Genomic DNA, 20899 nt, shown 5'->3' with positions numbered 1-20899 from the left:
CTCCCGTTTTGTGAGAAATCAGAACATGTCTCGAATCCCTGAATCGTTCAATCAGACGTTCGATTATCTGAATCGGACATTTCTGAAGATCCGGTTCGTTGAACTGAATCGCTGCGTTGTGTGGCTGCGCTGCGCCGGTAGTCTGGTCCTCCGGTGATGACGCTTCACGCATATGTGTTTATGCAGGAAATGCAGTAGTGCAGAGTAGATTAACACTATCGTCTCTAATATAAAGAGCAACGAAACACACTGCCAGCGGAAAACGGGTATGGCTCTTTGTGTTTATTTTCTGTATTATATCCTCCTCTCTGCTATAAGGCGCCCTGTCTGTCAGTCTGCGCTCACTGACGCCGCCGCCGCTGCTCTCCGCAGGCTGCTACGCTAACGTCAGTTAGCCACAGAGCTAGTTAGCAAGCTAGCTAGCTAGCAGGAAAGACAGTTATTTACTTTGCAAAAAAGCTAGTTAGCCAACTAGCTAGTTGTCCTGGACGGCTTTACTTGGCAGCTAGACTGTCACCCCAGTATCTGTCATGACAGTTAGCAGTAACTGCAGTGCTGTGTAATGTCGTGTTGGTGCCTGCTGTGCGCTGTTCACTGTAACAGAGAGCGAAACTAACTCAGACAAACAGATGAAGCCATATGGCTGAATACAGTTCGTTGTTTGGGGTCAGCACTCTCCAAACTCAGTTAGTTGTCAGTTGTCAACTTCACTAACTTTAGTTAGTTAACAAAGTTAGTAGTGTGTGGTTGAGAGTGGTAGAAATCTAATGTTAAAGTTAGAGGTCAGTTCTAAGTGTACAGGTACCCAGAGTTTCGAAAGCTGGAGTTAGAAGGATGCTCTGGCCTAAAGAAAATGTAACCGTCTGTTTACAGCATCGGTTGTAAACATGCTTGTTGTGAGCACCTCTCCTAATGCAGTAGTACCACGGTAGTCTCTAGAGTAGGGGTGGGCAATATGGCAAAATATGATATCACGATACTTCAAGACATTTTCATGATACATGATATGCGTCATGATATTTAGTTTTTCTGAGATTTAATCATTGGAACAGACAAAATAGAACCATTAGTACCACATATAAAAAATAATTATAATAATAACAATAAACATACAACTACAGAGGTTTTATTCAGTGTTTTACAAACGGTGCTGCACTAAATCCAATTGAACAGGACTAATTATGCTCACTTTGTAATGAAACACATAGAAGTACTGAGAATATCCACAATATGCTCAGAAAAGCTTATTGTGACATGATTTATCACAAAAGTGATAAAATATTGTCATGTTGCCCACCCTATACTCTAGAGTGAGGTTTTCCAGTTGAAAGGCTACCTTCTGATGACATCATGAAGGTGGGAAGAGCTGTTGAAAAACAGATAGAAATAGAAATGTAGAAATGTTTTTTTGTGTGTTTGTTTGTTTTTAGCTAATGTTGCTGCTAGGAACCCAAGTATCTTATTGCAGCCATATGACTGTCTTCAATTCATTATAACAATGAATGGAATACTCAAATGACAGAAACTAATTTTGTGCTAAATAAGATACAAGAAATGGATACGATTGTGTTTGATGATAGAGGTAAGAGTTACACGATTGCTAGCTTGGTTGTATTTATTAACCCATTGATCAGTAACTAGACTAGCAGTCGAATTGGTTGACACCACAGGGATTGAAAATGGCTGTTTGATCCCATTTGTGTAATGTCTTCTGGGTATTCTAGTGAGAGAATATTGCTGAACGATATATCACAATATACAAACCAATAAGGCTGAGAGATGTAACCCTGCTCTACAGAATACTGCAATAACACAACAAGTAACATATTAAACTCTAGGATTTAGGTTGAAATGCTGCTTTAACTGTCCACCTTGAATATGAACTTAGTCAGTTTTCTTGTGTATGTATACACTATATGTTATAGCCTTCTTTTTTATCTTGTACATATGTTGTGGGACCAGGTGTCATGTAGTTGCACATAGTCCACAGTAAATGCTATTTTCCTATCTCCTGTTGTATTCAGTTGAATAGAGCATTAAAGGAAAAAAATGGATGAAAGAAGAAGAAAATGAAGACCTTATAGTCAAAATGTCTCCATGTGTTTTTGCTCTGTTTTTAGACCTCTATGACTTGGAACATTATCCACTCACCATGTAAAGATGTGTGTATTTAAAGTATATCTCCTCTTTTTGATTTGCAGTCAGAATAACAATGCATATAAAAGGTTATATTCCTCGCAATTTGTGTCACTCTTTTTGTGCCACGGGTAATGAAAAATGTACATGGCTTTCACTGAAAGTGAATGCTTACTATTTAAACACTAGAATGACCAACATAGTGTTGAGAAAGGTGAATAAATGTTCACATGCATTGTTCCTTATGCAGGCTGGTACTGGGCTCCGGTTGATGGAGTACATGCTCCAGTGAAATGACAGACCAGGGAAATAACAATCAGAATATCTCTGGAAACCCATTTGCTGCCCTCTTCAGTTCCCTTGCTGATGCAAAGCAGTTTGCATCTGGCCAAAAACTACAGCAGCAAGCTGAACCACCTTGTAAGTTCCTTGTTTACTGCTCTATACTGGGATCCCAAAAGCATCTTAGCACAAAACTTACTGTTGAATGGTAGAACGAGATTCATGTTAACCTCTTTCTCCACCAGTTAAGACGATCTTAAGGCTACTGGAGTATGTATAGTAAACCAATCAAAAGCATAGAAAATGTGTATTGTATTTATGAGTATACAGTGGATCCAAAAGTCTGAAACCACTGTGAAAATCGATGAATGTTTTCATTTAATCCTGCAAATAAACAACCGCAAGTTTTAGAATTTCAGAAAAGACAAGTTAAAGGAGAAATAAATATTTAAGATTCTGTTTTTAGGTCTTTATTCAAATGTAAGCAAATTTGTGATATTGACCATGTTGAGGCCTTTGTACATAAAGTCCAGATTTTTTGAGTCTTATCTCCATTGAAGCTCCTGTTCAGACGACTCTCAGGTGGATTTGATATACTCATCAGAGAATTTTGTCACTGTTAATGATCAGAGATTAAAGCAAAGGGGTATAAAGCAAAGGGGTATAAACACTAATAGATGCTTTTTCACTAGTGGTCTCGGCCTTTGGTCCCCGCTGTATATTGTGATATATCTTATTGTACTCTTGTCATGTTATTGTTGTGATGTCTTACAGCGGAAGACTCTGGGGAGAGCCAGTCCGAGTCAGACAATTCAGTGTCTGACAGCATAGAGGACAATGATGACTCGGTGGCAGAGATCAGCCGCTCTTTTCGCTCGCGGCAGGAGCTCTGTGAGCAGCTCAATGTCAATCACATGATCCAGCGGATCTTCCTTATCACTTTAGACAACAGTGAGTGCTTTCTGTCCGGTTCCATTGAGACGTGACTGGAAAATCATAAAGACGTTGTTCATTTGTTGAAATACTTTAACGTTGAACAACTAAGGTTCACTACCTTGCAGAACCTTTCACTTGTGTTTTATGTTGTTTACTCAAGGCATGTGAAAAACTGTAAACATATGACATCATTTCTCTTAACTCAGTTGATGAGCTCACCCGAGATGATGACAATAAAGGGGTGACATTGCTTTCCAGAAGTGGAGCAAATAACGTCACCCTTTTTCCGAGGCATCTCAGTCATCTGCATTACATCATCTGTTGTTGGGCTATTTTCCTTATCTTTTCCAACTCCTAACTCGTTCCACAGTGGCCTAACAGCCAAGTTAATTCTAATTTATAGTCTGGATTTTCAGTCCTACAGCACAGCTGATACTAGGGGTGAGCGATATAGCAAAAATATCACAATGCTTGACAACATGATATGCATCATGATATTTCATTTTTCTAAGGTTTGATAAGTTGGAACAGACAAAATGCACCAGGAAAACAGTAGTGCCACAAAAAAAGGTACAAAAATTGTGAGTACAGTGATTTAAAAAAAGTTTAATGTATTGCACATCACATCCAGTTAAACAGGATCAATTATGACCCCCTGACCCCCTGGATTTTGTCAAGATTGTTGACAGACAGCTTAGATAGCTGAGGAATGCTGTGTTGTTTGGGAGCTCCATTTGAAACTATTTGTAATGAAACATCAGTGTTCTGTCAGGGTTCTTTAAGGAATGAGAATGCTCATCATGATGTGATTTATCATGGTAACAAAAACATTGTCATACCATTTACTATTACTTAGTGGATTATAAGAATACTTATGAATGTTTAAAAATGATACAGTCTGTATCATCACTAGCTACATTTCCATCCACGTTCTGTGCAAATTGCAAGCACAAAAATGAAAATATGTAATGTTTTGATAAAAAAGGTCTATCTAGCAAATGACTTCTGTTTCACATAGTGATGTCATTTTCTGCAAAAATTGCATAAGTACATCGCAAGTTTTGATTTATCACCAAAATGTTTCCAGCTCTAATTTCATGAATATTGCAGCTTGTGTAGCTTTGGCACCCCTGGCATCCCCATCCCTGACCTATAAGATTATGAAATGTTGTTTATATGTTTTTAAATTTTGTTTATTTTACAAAAATGTTATTTTTTTTTGTTTATTTTTTTTGTTTATGTGATGCAAGAGATCACGTTTGAGCACCCACCTTTCATTTAGAAAAGAAAAAAATATCTTGGAGGGCTCAAACATCTCCATATACCAGAGAAATGCTCTATCAGCAATAAAAAAATAAAGCAAGCACAATTTTTAATAAAACAGAAAAACCCTAAATTTTCCCTGACATATAGAGCTTTTTTGGGCGCTTTCCATTAAGAAGGGCTGTATTCTTCTCTGGATAATTGTCTCTGCAAGAGCTGGAAAGCAGCAGCATTCATTTTATTTCTTTTCATTAGTCCATCTACACCTCTCCACCATGCTCTTTTGTTTGTGTTTGTTGTAAGAGCCATGTGTCCCGTCACATGACACTAAATTTATGTGTAAATGTGTTCTTTTCTCCTGGATATCAACAATTTTTCTGCCAAAGTTGAATGGAGATTTCTGGATGGAGAGTTTTGTTTACTTTCATAAAAATATTGCGGACAATTTCAGTTTCCATCACCTACATCAACAAACATTTTGAGGAGTGAAAACTTTTTAGAAGGATTCCTTTTGATGGAAACGTAGCTATTGTTGTGGTAAATATTTAAATTAAGCCGCTTTTGGCCTTCAGGTGACCCGAGTCTCAGAAGCGGTAATGGCATACCCCCTCGTTGCGTCTACCTCGAAGAGATGGCTGCTGACCTTGATGGCCAAGACTGGCTTGACATGGACACAATAGAGCAGGTGACGAGCAGGACATGATCAGTATTTTGCTGTTTTCTCTGAAGTGAGCTTGTCCAAAAATTGCTTATGTTTTTTGAATAAGCAAGTAAAATCTTTCCACATGGCCTCTCAGGCTATTTTCAGCAGGCTACTTTTACTAGAACCGGGGAACCACCTCATCTACATGACTTCCTGCAATGTAGTGAACCTGTCTGCAGATCGTGACGCAGGGGAGAAACGGGCCATACCGTACCTTTATGCCTGCTACCAGAGGGCCAAGGAAGAGGTGGGCTGCACTGTCATCTGCATACAGACTTCATTACTTCTTTTATTGGAGGCCTCATCTGCTTTAGTTTTAGGACCTGTGAATAAAAATTCAGATTAATTTAAACCACTAACAATAGAAAATTCACATGAAGGTCTACTATCTCAGGTTATCCCATATGGCTATTATCCTGCATTGCCACTGAGGGGGTCAGCTGTTGTGGAACCCAGAGTGGCCTGCCATAGGGATACATGCATTGGGTGACTGTTAAGGCAAAATTGGTGTGGTGTGTACCAGTAGTGCATGTGAATATTTCTCTCCAAATTTAGTCACATTTGTTTTTTGGCAACTCAAACCATGGGTGTGTCCACAAAAGTGTACTGTATGAGGTTTTTAACAGATTTCTTTCACAGATATCAAGCAAGCTTGATGTATTTGGGTTGTGAGAAGGACAGCAATAGTGCTCAGTGGGTGCTAATTTGGAACTGGGTAACACCTTGTTTTAACCATAAGCCCAGAACCACCCTGTTTATTTCATTCATATTCATAGAACTTATAGTCATCCTCTTGAAACATTTTCTTTTGAAACTGTCTGAAAGTCTTCACTGCCATAAGGGGCTTTCAGCATTCATTATTAATTAATTAGTAATTGAGTAATCTGTGTTATTTTGATGATGTATTGAGTATTTATTGATTTTTTTAAAAAGGCCAAACAATAAAAATTGACATGAACAATAACAAACTGTGCACAGCCTTTCAGAGATTCCAGAATATCAGAGAAAATATGAACTAAGAAAAAGACTTCATTTAAAATATATATAAAAAACTATCTGGCAAAAAATGCTTGTAAATTGATGTGTTCATCATGCTCTGTTTCTGACACTAAATTTGCTAAATTAAACATTAGGAGAAAAAAGCAATTTTCACTTAGAGAATCCATAAAACGCCATTTGACTGGGAGTGTTCATACTATTGCATATTAATGTTAAACGTCACATCTCTGCCAGTCCTAATCAAATTAGCATGCCCAATTTAATTTAACTATAGTCTCTTCACAATATTGAAGTTTCAATACATTGCAGCTCTGTAAAATATATATTAATGCAAATGGCCAAGTACTTATTGCCAGTTCACAGATAAGGTCAATTTTAATAGCTAAAAAAATTAATTGAATTAAAATTTAATTACTTCCAAACCCCTGGTCAGTTATTGTAGCAGTGCTATTTGATGCTGTGGGCTCTCACTCCTTCTCCCCTTTTTAATAACTCTCCACTGTTTCACTCTTTCTCGCACCACAGAATCTGTCATGCTATGTGCTTGCTGTGTGGCCCAGTTTTAACATTACTGAACATTGGGACTTCTAACCTTCTGACTTTGCTATTCATGAGAAATCATCTGTTAGGTTCCACCATCAGTTCTTGTCCTGGAAAGACAGAGTCCACCATTGTTTTGGTGATTTTCTTGCTGTAACACACTGTCTAAACCTGATAATTGCATAAATTCAGGTGTCTTTGGGCTGGGAAATCAGAAAACCTGGCTGGACGCCAGCCAACCAGGACCAGAATTGGTGACCTCTGATGTACTGCATCAACCAGCGTGTTTGTTTTTTTTGCAGAAAGTAATAATTGTTTACATAAAAAACCACAGGTCACTAAAGTGCCAGAGAAGCTTCTGTCTTATGCTGTGCGCTGCAAGAACCTGACTGTGTCCAACGCTCGCACGGTGCTGCTCACCCCAGAGTTCTACATCAGTCAAAATGTGTATGAACAGCTGCTGGACCTGCTGCTGGAGTCGGTCAACAGAGCTCGTATGTCCTCCACGTTACTCATTCACTTTTGAGTTACGCTGTTACATTAGTATTTTTTTATACATTTTCTTGTGTCCTGAAACCCCCCTTATATGAATAATTGCTTCTGTTGGTGTTTCTTGTTTTGCTTTGCGTCTGCAGAAATCGAAGAGGTGGTGGAGTTTCTAGAGGAAGTGATCGCTGGTCTTTTGGCCGATCAGGAAGTGCGCTCTTTTGGAGAGGTTATGGTGCCAGTGTTTGACATTTTCCAAGGCCGCGTGAAAGACTTAGACCTCTGCCAGCTGCTGCTTTATTCCTATCTGGATATTCTGGTCTACTTTAGTCGACAAAAAGACATTGCCAAGGTTAGAGTTTTCTCTCAGTTAGTGTAATTTATATATTTTTGGAATGTGCTGATATCACTTTTGATGGTGTGTGCATTTAAAACTGTTATAATCAGTCATAAACCATACTGTGGAACAATTGTCTTTTCTAGGTACTTGTGGAACATATTCAACCCAAAGATCCTAACAATGGACTTCAGTATCAGAAGACTCTTCTGGGCACTGTGTTGAATATTTCTTGTTTGCTGAAAACTCCTGGGGTGGTGGAAAGCCACGGATTTTTCCTCAATCCCTCCCGCTCCAGTCCACAGGAAATGAAGATTCAAGAGTCTAATATTCACCAGGTGAGCTCCCATTCTGACAGAGAAGAGAGCGTATACTTTAGTTCCATGAAGTGCTGCATTTCTTTGAGCTATTTGAGATCACGTGAGTTTGTTTAGGTTTGAGTTTAGTGTTTAGAGACCAGAGACACTAACACTTTAATAGGGGTGGGTACTATGATGATATAGTTACTGCAATAAGTTATACCACAAGATGCTTTCCTGAGCACATTCTAGGCTATATCAAATATAAAAAGAAGAGATCAGATGCCCGAGCTGAGCCCGAGGGGGCTTGAGAAAGTGGGCTTTAGGCCGGGTTTGGGTCAATTTTTAATGTACAACATTCGGTTTAGATTGGATTTGGGTTTGTTTAGTAATTAATGATGTTTTATGTAGTATTAGGCCTATGCCAGTAACAGCGTCCTCTTATTTGGGTAATCATATGGATAGTAACTGCGGTAAGTGGTTAAACCTGGCTTGCAGGACGGTTTTTCCTTTCCTTTTTTTTCCAGTAATTTTTGACGGCCCCTTACACTGAGGCAAGAGCAAGCGCAGTGATAGTGTGTGAGTTGAAGTGTAATCTTCAGGAAATAAAAGTACATAACAACAGTGCAGTTTAGTGAAAGTTGTGGTTATAGTAGATGGTTATCTTTGAATTCCGCATTAAACTTATCCCTTTGCCTTCTCTCTGAAGCCAATTCGCCTGAGGCCATTTGAAATGACCCCATTTTACTTGATGTACGAGAGCTAAGACATGATTTTACTCGTGTTTTTCCCGACACCAAAGTCTGATGTGTGAAACCTGATGCCATGGTCTAAGGATGCCCTAAAATGTACATCACATCATAGAGGCAGCTTTTCGTACAGGCAGGAAATCTGTCTGCTGCATGTAGCAGGTTTAACCAGCACAGATGTGTTTTTACAACAATCTCATCAATGTTAGGTGCAATAAATGCAATGTTAAAGCTAGATATCACATCATCTAACATTTAAAAGTTATGTTTAAATGGTTTGCATGAAGTGAATCAATTTGCTGTGGTAAATCAGTAAATTAAGACTTTTTTGAACTGATGGTAAACAAGTTTTTATTGTCACTTACTGCGGTACAGGCCAATTAGTACATTTTTTTTTTAATGAATATACCTGTGTAAATTCCTTTCTCTATGTAGTATAGTGTAGTATGTGTACAATAAACCATGTCTTACTAGCTGTTTTCTATGGACAAAATAAAAGCTTGCTAAAGGGGAACTGTTTAAAATTCCAAATGAGTCAGGGACATTATTGTGCAAACATTATGATCCTTTCAATGCAGCAGATACAATAAAGAGTTTGTGATAGTATTTTAAGCTATGGTAGCAGGAGGACTGGCATGTCATCTCTCCAGTGACACATTGAGTCAGTGTCAGCTACAGCGAAATCTTGGCATGATCTAAGCATGTGGAGTTGTTGTTTATTTCATTTTTTGTCATTTAACAAAAGCACTTAGCAACAAAGCAAAGCGCTGTGAAACTGTATTCACGATATTCCATTTCTCTTAGTTTGGCTCAGGTTAAGGTTTGAAGTTTAGCAGTATCAGTGGGGCGTGGTCAGGTGAAACCTCAAAGGCTACATTCACATTACAAGCCTCATTGCTCAATTCCAGTTTTTTGCTTAGGTCTGATGTTTCTATTTTGACAGTTCACATTTATGTATGTAGGTGACTCAAATCTGTCATTAATGTGAACGAATCTTATGTCCTGAAACGACCCGCAGGCACACATCCTGACCAATAATGTCACATGACTGAACCACATGCATCATGAACAACAAACTAACCAGCAGAGCAAGCCTTCATCATCAAGATAATTTGTTCTCAGAAGCTCTCAGCTATTCATTATTAGAGCAAGACAAAGGTAAAAAAGGGTCAGATGCACTAACTTCAGGTTAGGCACTGCTGCCACATTAACACTGAATGATTGTGCATTCACTGGTTAAAAAAAAACCAAAAAAAAACAACCATGAATTTCCAATCTGACCATTCTCACCTGACTATTCTAATGAAAGTCATGTGGCCACGAATTGAATGAATCATATATGTAGCCAATTAAAGACCTCATATGTGACTCAGATCTGAATCAAAATGATCAGATTTGTGTGTCCAAACAGTCCTGAAAATTTTTTTCTGTGTCACCTTAAGGCAAACAAATGGGTTTGTACCGCTTCAGCCTGGTAATGTGAACGCAACCAAAGTTGCAGACATGTAACAGAGAGCTTGCAAGCAACGACAACACTGTCACATTTAATGTGCATAGTAACAGTGAGCTGACCAATTTTAGTATGTTGAAGCATATGACTTTTTATCGTTTGGTTTTTCCTCATTTTTCAAAAAATAAAAGCTGAATTCTGCACTACTGTCTTACTGATGCCTTCAAAACTTAAATATTGTAATATACACTGATCAGGCCTAAAATTATGACCACCTCCTTGTTTCTACGCTCATTGTCCATTTCATCAGCTCCACTTACTATATAGGTGCACTTTGTAATTCTACAATTACAGACTGTAGTCCATCTGTTTCTCTGCATACTTTGTTAGCCCCCTTTTACCCTGTTCTTCTGTGGTCAGGACCCCCCATGGACCTTCACAGAGCAAGTCTTTTTGGGTGGTGGATCATTCTCAGCACTGCAGTAACACTGACATGGTGGTGGTGTGTTAGTATGTGTTGTGCTGGTACGAGTGGATCAGACACAGCAGTAGGAGTTTTTAAACACTGTGTCCATTCACTGTCCACTCTACTAGACACTCCTACCTTGTCAGTCCACCTTGTAGATGTAAAGCCAGAAACGATAGCTCATCTGCTGCTGCACAATTTGTGTTGGTCATCCTGTAGTCCTTAATCAGTGGTCACAGGACGCTGCCCACAAGACGCTGTTGGCTGGATATTTTTGGTTGGTGGACTATTCTCAGTCCAGCAGTGACACTGAGGTGTTTAAAACTCCAGCAGTACTGCTGTGTCTGATTCACTCAGACCAGCGCAACACATACTAACACACCACCACCATGTCAGTATCACTGAAGTGCTGAGAATGATCCACCACCCAAATAGTACCTGCTCTGGGAGGGACCATGGGGACCTGACCACTGAAGAACACGGTAAAAGGGGGCTAACAAAGTATGCAGAGAAACAGATGGACTACAGTCTGTAATTGTAGAACTACAAAGTGCACCTATATAGTAAGTGGAGCTGATAAAATGGACAATGAGCGTAGAAACAAGGAGGTGGTCATAATGTTAGGCCTGATCAGTGTATACTGTGAAGATGTCTTCATCTGTAATACTATTTTTTTTGCCATGTTGTCCACCCTTACCCTTCAATAACGTTGTGCTTTGTCTACTGCTAATATCAGTTCATGGGCCAGTTTCATGATAAGCTGCACCAGATTTTGAAGAACCTCCTCCAGCAGTCCACTGAGACTCGTCACCTGCTGCTCTCCTGGCTGGGCAGCTGCCTGCAAGCTAACATGGGACGGGCCAAAATCTGGGCCAACCAGATGCCCGAAATCTTCTTCCAGATGTATGCCTCAGACGCGTTCTTCCTAAATCTAGGTGCTGCGCTCCTCAAACTCTGCCAGCCCTTCTGTCGCCCTCGCTCCCCCAAACTCCTCACTTTTAACCCCACCTACTGTGCTCTTAGGGACCTGAGTGAGGAGGAGAGGCGCAACAGGAATGTGCATGCCCGAGGTAAGTTGCATGTCTTCCGCTCCGAGCATCAACTCATTCATGTTGTTAAAGGTCAAAACAAACTCTGTTGCACTTTCCTTTTCTACAGGGCTAGATAAGGAGACGTGTCTGATTCCGGTCCCCCCTCAGCAAACGACTGAATTTGCCCAGTCGTACAGCCTTCTCACAGAGAACCTGATCCTCACTCAGCTCACCCTGCACTTGGGCTTCCACAGGTCATTTCACATTCCGCACTGCCACTTACAAAAGAATTTTGCAGTTATGGATGGGATGGTTACTGATTATAGTAATATACTGCCATATAAAACTTGATGATAATTGTATCATTTTACATTTAAATAATGCTGACAACCATGTATGAATACCATCATTTTAAAAATGCCACAGTGGAAATCTCCCTGCAAAACAAGGCATTTTACATAGTTATAGTCTGAACACTAAACAGTAGTAGTGCTAGTGATTTCATACTTGTTTAAATTGTAGGTGAGTTTCAGTTAAAAAGTGTCAGTATAATATCTGTGGTGAAATGATTTGGAGTGTCTGTACTTTTTAGGGAAAAATACTACTGGTGAATAGGTTTTTTTTTTCTCTCAACTCCTTAAAAGGTCTGGGCTGGTGGGCCCAAAGGTTTTATTACACACTTCTATAACTAAGAATAGTTCAACAGAATAGAATATTGAAATCTTATTGTTTAATTGTTTAATTAAGAAAACGCTATGCATTATTATTACATTTTTCAGATCATTTTGAAGTACAAATCATAGCATAAATCCCTCTATGAACACCATATTAGGAAAATATGTAGATGTTATGAATGCAGGTATTCTAGATGCTTTTTCGTTTGGTTTTTGGAGCATAGAGAAAAGCTGATTTTGAGAGAAAAATCATTCTCCAAACTTTATTACCCAGTGCATGTCAGAAAACATGCACTATTTGTGTGAATGTTGTCATTAGTATGAAGGAAATATTTAGATATTTTACAGAAAACAAGCTTTTCAGTGATATGGCATGGTTTTTGCCTGCAGTATCTTCCCTTAAACATTCTGAGTATATTTTAACAATAAAGCCATCAAAAATGTTGGTCACCAGTATCAGGACAGGGTACTTTTTGCTCTCTATTCCTAATCTAAACAGTCAAATTGTTGTAATTCCTTCTGCTTCTGTGAGGAGCTCTAACATTTTTATATTAACGGTTATTAGCAGTAGTACACTTCATTCTTTTCAGGAGGTACAAAATGCTCAAAAGGCTTTTGTTCTGTTTGCTCTGTCTAGACTACATGATCAGATGGTGAAAATGAACCAGTCTCTGCACCGGCTGCAGGGCACATGGCGAGAGGCCCAGCTGAGCGGAGGTCCAGTAGCAGAGCAGCTGCGGGAGCAATTTGAACGCCTGATGACGGTCTACCTGTCTACCAAGGCTGCTGCCACTCAGCCTGCAATGCTCCAGAACTGCCTCAATCTGCAGGCCTCCTGCGCAGCCCTGCTGGTCCAACTCAGCCTGGATAACCAGGGCCCTGAGCATGCTCCCCTCTCGTTCCCTTTGCCTCCACTACAGAACAGCCTACTGTGCTATGTGCCAGGTAAAACAGCCCATCATTAGCGGGTTTTCTGCAATTCATAGTAGTTACAGAATCATAAATCTGAAGATAACTGAATAACAAGCCTAGGGTTTGAGGGCTTAAATAAATACTTGGTTTTGCAGAGTTCTTTGCTGAGAACATGGGTGACTTCTTCATTTTCCTTCGACGCTTTGCTGATGAGGTGCTGGAGTCGTCCTCAGAGAGCTTGGAGCAAGTTCTCAATTTCATCACTGTGTACATGGGAAATGTAGAGAGGTGAGCCCATTACATTCCCTTTTTATGTCCTGAGTAGAAGTGGGCAGTTTGACAATATGTTATTATTATTATTGTGATAAATTATAGCAAAACACTCTTTTCTCAATATATCTTGCATGTAAGAACCTTAAGGCACTAAAAAACCTACATGTATCATAAAAAGACAGACTTATACTAGTTATATAGAACCCATAAACAACAGTAACCAGTCTGTTGGGTAATGTATCAATATACCATGATAGTGACATGCTGTGATATTGCTTTCCAATTGTAGCCATATTTTCATTGATATATTTGATAATGCGCATGTAATACCCATAAAATGCCCGTAAAATAGTGATGTTGCCAAGTGGTTTGCTTCTACTTTGTGCACTTTACTTGGTACCCTAAAGCTGACGGTTAACTGCAGTGTTTGTCGTCCGCTGGGTGCTTCAGACTGTTTTGAAGGAGTAGTTCAAAGTCTACAAATATTAAACAAATAGTAAGTTCTTTCTGGAAAACTGGTTTCTGTCTTCTAAATATTTACATTGCTGCGTAAAGTTCCCTTGGCAATAACAGAACAAGACAGTTCTTTCAAAACAAGCTATGTCAGGTTTGTAGGACACTCTACTGCTCTACTCTCTACTGCTAGAATAGGCAGGATGTTCATTCATTGTATCAATGCAACATCCAAATATCATCTGATACCGTGATCAGAGTTGGGTCACTTCAAAAATTTTAAAAATGTCATCTGTAACTTCATCCAAAGGAGTATTGTATTACAGTAATATAATCTGATTCCTTTCTGCTATTTTTAGATTGCTTATCTTTTAAAGTGATATAATTAAATAAAGATGAGAAAAATGATTTTGACAAGGCAACTTTAACTCAAGCTAAACAGAAAAACTGCACAGTTTGTGAAGCTAAATGATTATAAGTGACATAATTGTCTGTGAACCAAAGACAAGAGGTCAATCTGTAGATATCTTTTGTTGAGACCCCTAATCAACAATAATCATAAATACAGACTGGTATATCTGTTAAAAGGCATGTACTGGTTTGTTAGGTTTCATATTAAAGCTTCGCTATTATATTTTGTTGATCGCCATTTGCGATGTAATTTGTAGATGCTCCCTAAGCTCTCAGCAGACCACAGACAGCAACAAGTTTAAAAGGTATTGTGTTCAATCAAAAACTAAGTGGGAGCTGATTATTTTAGTTCCCAATAAGGATAATTTACACTACTTACTATATTTTTGCACGCATCGTTGTTGAACTATTGAAGAAAGAAACCAATTTTACGACTGATGAGGCTCTTTATACGCTTCTTTATTCTTCTGTTCCATGTTATTCTTCTTAGTTGACATTAATGTTAGCTCATGTCAGCTCATTAGCAAAAGAAACATCAGTTTGCTGCTACAGAGTCTGGCGATATGGAAAATCAGGGTAAATGCCTGATAAAAATATCTGTAGGAAAACACTGCAGATCTTAGTCCTGCCAATAACAATAAAATAGTAAAATTTCTATGAACTGGCTGGGTAAAAGACTGCTGGTGAACTGCTGCTTAAGATTTGTCTGCTGGTGGCAGCCCTGACCTACGTCTTCCCGAAATGGAAAACTCTTTATCTAGACTTGTCATGTGGCATATTTATGATTAAAAACCACAAATTTTGACAAAAGGGGACGACACTGCATGTATGCAGTTTAAGTGTGGTCACCCTGTAATGGAATACAGGTATGTCTTTTTTGTGTCCTGATTATGTAACACTGTTACATGCCATTACTACCCAATCCTGTCCATGATACTGTAAGACACAGAAAGAATATTGTGATGTTATATATGATGTTATATTTCTGTTATATCGCCCGCCTGTAGTCCTGTATACTTGTTATAATGATTGCTGATTTTCCTGAACTATTTACTGACAGAATGAAAAATCCTCATTTGCGGGCGAAGCTGGCCGAGGTTCTGGAGGCTGTGATGCCGCATATGGAGTCTGTTTCGCCTGGCGCTCCGCAGCCCATTATGTTCCAGCGACAGAGGGTGTTCTGCTCCTACTGTCACGCGCCTCATCTAGCTGAAGCGCTCATCACTGTGTTTGTAGACATTGAGTTCACTGGTGAGTTTCACATTACATGAAAACAGTTGAATCTAATTCATAATTTGTAATGGAAATTGAATTTAGTCAAATTTCATTACAGTGGCTTACAAGGATTACAAGCCTGTGCTTTTTCTCTTCCCCCAGGTGATCCTCATCAGTTTGAACAAAAGTTTAATTACAGGAGGCCCATGTACCCTATTCTGAAGTACATGTGGGGAGAGGAGAGCTATAGGGAGAGCATCAAGGTGGGAACTTCTAAAGAATGCCTTTCATTTTCTGTGTGTGATATTGATTGTTGTGTTGTTTGTTACACAAGAGGTTTTATTTGTGGTTAAGAGTCGTATGCAAATCATTTAAACACTCCTGGTCAAATGACATGCTTTGTTGATTTCCTAAGTTAAATAAATGAACACATCCTTTACAGCGAACAAACTTAAATATGCCATTTTCGGCACATTTTAGCATAGAATTTCTATTTTTTTGCTTAGTTTAACATATTGGAAACAATAAAAACAACAACTTTTGCACAGGAAACTTATTATGACCATTTTTAGCCCAAAATATTAAAATCACCAAATAAACAGTAATTGTACATTGAATGAGCAGAAGTGTGATATCTGTGGAGGATGTATTTAACTTTTCACTTCATCAACAAAACATAATTTGACCAGGGGTGCCCAAACTTTTGCATACAACTGTTCTTATGGTTTTGAGACTTAATTTGCTTATGTAAAACCCTAAAAGTAAAAGAATTAAAACTATATTTTGTGTTCTTTCAGCGTCTGGCGGATTATGCATCCGAAAATCTAGAAGCCATGAACCCACCACTGTTCCTAAGGTTCCTCAACCTGCTTATGAATGATGCCATCTTCTTACTTGATGAAGCTATACAGGTATTGGTTTTCCAGTTTTTTTTTTAATATTGGAATCGCGATAACCCATCCCACCTTAATGTATGCAATTGCAAAGACTGCTATACTGATTTGTTGAACCTTGTCTGCCCTGGTTCTTTTCTGTCTAGTACCTGAGTAAGATCAAGCTCCTGCAGCTGGAGAAGGACCGGGGCGAGTGGGAAGGCCTGGCCCCCGATGCCCGCAGAGAGAAAGAGTCCAGTCTGCAGATGTTTGGACAGCTGGCCCGCTTCCACAACATCATGTCAAATGAGACCATTGGCACCTTAGCTTTTCTCACATCTGGTAAGATATATGGGAGTATATAGTGTGTAATAGAGATGTTATGATATTGTATACCTGAAATTGTTCTTATTTTTCCTCTCTCATCTTGCCCAGAGATCAAGGGTATCTTTGTTCACCCTTTCCTTGCGGAGAGGATCATCTCCATGCTCAATTACTTTTTGCAACACCTGGTGGGACCCAAAATGGGTGCCCTGAAGGTGAAGGACTTCAGTGAGTTCGACTTCAAGCCTCAGCAGTTGGTATCAGACATCTGTACCATTTACCTGAACTTAGGGGTAAGCTGTATGTATATTTGACATTTATATATTTTCACATAATTCAACAAGGGCTTTGATTAAATTTAAGTTTCCTTGGGCACAGAGATGAGGAGAACTTCTGTGCCACTGTTCCAAAGGATGGGAGGTCGTATTCTCCAACCCTGTTCTGTCAGACGGTTCGAGTCCTGAAGAAGATTAACAAACCTGGCGATATGATTGTTGCTTTCAGCCACCTAGCAGATAAAATAAAGGTTTGGCTCGTTGATCAGCACTTTTTAGGTGTAACACCACAACAATAACAACACTCCTCATTGCCTGTCACAGTGTCCGTTACCAGGTTTTATTACATTAATGTGTGGTCAGTTTGAACAGGACTGATTTTACTGAAGGAGCTGAGACAGAGAAAGCAGTTCAGTCTGGGTTATTATTACAGACTTATAAAAACTATGGACATTGCAGATTCATACTGGATTAAAATCACAGATCTCACTGGTAATCACACAAATTACAGTACCTCTAGAACTAATCCAGCTCACGTAGGGCTTTAGAGTGCTCGTTTTCTCTCTTTTATGTATCTTTTTGTTATACAGTCTCTGGCAGACCGGCATCAGCAGGAAGAAGAGACATACTCAGATGCTCCTGATGAGTTTTTGGATCCCATCATGTCAACCTTGATGCTTGATCCTGTGCTGCTTCCTTCTTCAAATGTCACAGTCGACCGTTCAACAATAGCTCGCCACCTGCTTAGGTATTCTGTTTACATTGTATGTGACATGACCGCTTGCATACAGTACCGTGCAAGAGTTGGAGATCATCAGTTTCCAGTCAAAATGGGCGTTAAGTACAAATTATTCATTTTTCAGGAAATATTTCTGAAGAGATCAGATATAAGATTATTGACTTGCATAAGGAAGGAGAAAGGAAAAAGACAATAATTTCCAAAATTCCAAAAAATTAAAAGATCTAGAGAAATTGGGACTTCTAACAACCATTCAAGGCCTGGTAGACCACCAAAATTCTCACCTTCAGATCAATACTACTTAAAGCTTTCAGTTTTGAGAGATCAAGCTCCACTCCTGCTTCACATCTGGAAAAAAAGCAGGAGTTTCTGTCTATACTTCCAATGTGAGAAGAGAACACAGTGGGTCAGAAGGGATGTATAGCTGTCAAGAAGCTGTTACTGAGAAAAAGCAATAGGCAAAAAAGGAAGAAAATTAGCAAATAAAACAAACGTCCCGACGTTCTCAGAACAATGGACTGTCCACCATTACTGAATGTGTTTGGGATTACTTGCATCATGAGAAGCAGAAAATGTACCCAACTTCTAAGACTGACCTTTGGAGGTGTGGAAAAATATCCCTGCAAATTTCTTAGAAAAACTAAACACAAGCCTCCCAAAACAATAGGTAGACACACTAAAAATGGAAAAAATATATGGAGTTGTTAAAGCTTTTTCTGTAGTTTTCTGTTAAATATATGTTTTCTGTTCATTCCTTACATAAAAAAAGGAATGACTTGTACTTAATGGCTGTTTTGACTGGAAATTAAATAAATGAAGGTGGGTCTTTGCACATTAATGTACAAATGCAGTTATTATCTCAGTCTGATATCATTGTTGATCTTTTCTTCCTGCAGTGATCAGACAGACCCTTTCAACCGCAGTCCACTTACCATGGACCAGATCAGACCCAACGAGGAACTCAAGCAACAGATCATGCAGTGGCTGGCTGAGCATAAGCAAAGGGGTATGCAGATGGGACCCAGTGGCTAGTCCACTTGCGCTACCAACACCCCAACCCTCAGGCATGATTCAGCAGAGCTTTATGTACTGTTTCCCTTTCATACAGTTCTACGCCACAAAGAGAGAACATTCAACCACTAGTGGAGGAACACAGGTCTTCTAACATGGTCTAGTATTTTTACTTAAGGTTAAATGCAAATGGCATACATCTGTAGCATTTAGACATTCTTCTCTCCATCTGCTCAAAAGCCTGGTCATCATCAATGACGTTAAAGGCTATCTGGACAGCCAGCTTTTATACTGCTGTGTTAAACACTTCATATTACTTTTATTTTGCAAATTGCCTTGTCAAGATTTTTTCCCTGCAGAAATTTATTTTGATTTATGTGTAGAGACAATATGCAGATCTTTGCAAATAAATGTATTACGTTGTGATATAGATTTGTCCTCTACCTCTAATCAAATCAGTTTGAACAAATTAATTTACGCATTTTTATTCCATTAGATAAGTGTGTCTTGAGTTAGCTACTGTTATATGAAAATAAGTTGTGGAAACAGTATTGCCATACTCAAAATTAAAGTTAACCCATCTTTGATGTAAGAAGGACAGAACACTCATAAATCAGTCAGTGCCTATCCATCAGCCTTGTTTATTATTTACTACAACAACTGACTATTTGTTTTGACAGTAGTGTTTGTGAAATCTAAAATACATTTTGTGTAGTGCACCTCTGCTCGCACTAGTTTTTCTACATGTGTGCGTAATTAAGTCATTAAGATATAAACAGAGTAATTCAGAGTGATTTGATGTGAAATGCTCCATTTAATAGAAACTTACCAGGTAAAAACTGTTCACAGGTGGTGGTGATAGGAACTGAAGAGTTTAATGCCTCTGAAAGCTCCCATACATTAGTTATAAAAATGGTTATGAATACACTGCCTGATGCCTGATACAATGTTTTACAATAGTTTTGAGAAGGTTTTGGCCTAAAACACATTTTTGTAGTACATTTAAGGTGGAATGGAATATGCAGGGTGTTGTCAAGCAAAATGGTACCCAACGATTTTTTTTGATTTAACACTGTTCTACCTTTATAAACATCACATATAAAACATCATGTAGGTTCACTGGTCATTTTAGATTGTAAATAAAGTTGTTATATTTGCACTGTTAGACATTGCTACTCCTGGTTACTATCACTATCACATTACTGTAAAACAATTCTGAATCTGTAAGTTTCGGTACACCACTTCACATCAAAAACTCTGAATGACCTTTGTTCTCATTATGCAGTAATTTTGAAACATCGGTGAAATTAACCTGTAGTTCTTGAATTCAGATATTTTGCAGATATAATTAAATTTATTAAGAGCCATGATATAATAAAAGTTACATTCAGGAACTTGCAGCACTTTTTGTTCTCTTCCTGGACCATTATTAGCGATAGTGCATATTCTTACCTTTTGTTTATTGAAATTTAGATTGAAATTAAAATTTTATTTTTGTGTTATTTGGAATCGGGAAGTACATTAACTGAGTCTGTTACATGGTAATGACATTGTAATAAGTTTTGGAAACAGGCTCTTTTTATTTTGCTGGAGTTCATTGTGTCTGTAGTCTTTGTCCCTCAGAGTTACTTCTTGGAATTGTCGACATTGGATGAGTCAGAGAAGGCATTTCCAGTTACTGTAGCTCATCATATGCTGTATGACATCAGTGTCCATTTGCTTGTGATACTGAGAAGCTGCAGATGTCCTGGATGTGCTGTCTTGTCCTCTAAAGGGAGAACTTTAAAGGTGAACTATGCATCCTCCTTTTGCATGGATGTTGCCATCAAGACAGCTGCTGATTGGAGTATGGATGCATTTGGGTTTTAATTTTTTTTTCCCCCCACATATGCATAGTGTACTTCAGCTTCAGTTCATTGACTTCACCTGTCATCAAGGAGTTTCACAGCTTGTTCGGTCACAATCTTGCCTTGGTGATAAAATGTATAAATAAAAATGCACAGCTTTTTAAAATGGTTTGAAATTTGCCATTTATTTTAAACTTGCCTTAATAGAGTGATGGT

General features: G+C 38.7%; 1 protein-coding gene across 1 annotated transcript; it reads left to right on the top strand.

The window, feature by feature from the left end:
* The first annotated feature begins 123 nt into the window (after positions 1-123).
* On the top strand, positions 124-20868 carry ube4a (ubiquitination factor E4A (UFD2 homolog, yeast)). Its single transcript, XM_036560946.1, has 20 exons — positions 124-266; positions 2387-2556; positions 3193-3369; positions 5190-5302; positions 5415-5567; positions 7194-7353; positions 7495-7697; positions 7829-8020; positions 11383-11716; positions 11805-11931; positions 12989-13296; positions 13419-13551; positions 15461-15651; positions 15778-15878; positions 16413-16526; positions 16655-16829; positions 16923-17103; positions 17190-17337; positions 17677-17834; positions 18722-20868. The coding sequence occupies exons 2-20, from the start codon at positions 2430-2432 to the stop codon at positions 18855-18857; spliced, it is 3231 nt and encodes a 1076-aa protein (XP_036416839.1). The 5' UTR covers positions 124-266; positions 2387-2429; the 3' UTR covers positions 18858-20868.
* The last annotated feature ends 31 nt before the right edge of the window (positions 20869-20899 follow it).

Source organism: Colossoma macropomum, unplaced genomic scaffold (genome assembly GCF_904425465.1).
Source record: "Colossoma macropomum unplaced genomic scaffold, Colossoma_macropomum, whole genome shotgun sequence".
Classification (NCBI taxonomy): Eukaryota; Metazoa; Chordata; class Actinopteri; order Characiformes; family Serrasalmidae; genus Colossoma; species Colossoma macropomum.
Note: the sequence above shows the minus strand (reverse complement) of the source record. Positions and strands in the feature narration are given on the sequence as shown.

Coding starts and splice junctions, on each gene's coding strand:
- ube4a (XM_036560946.1), top strand. CDS start 2,430: ATGACAGACCAGGGAAATAACAATCAGAATATCTCTGGAAACCCATTT. Junction 7,698..7,828: donor GACAAAAAGACATTGCCAAG/GTTAGAGTTTTC, acceptor TGTCTTTTCTAG/GTACTTGTGGAACATATTCA. Junction 13,552..15,460: donor TACATGGGAAATGTAGAGAG/GTGAGCCCATTA, acceptor ATTTACTGACAG/AATGAAAAATCCTCATTTGC.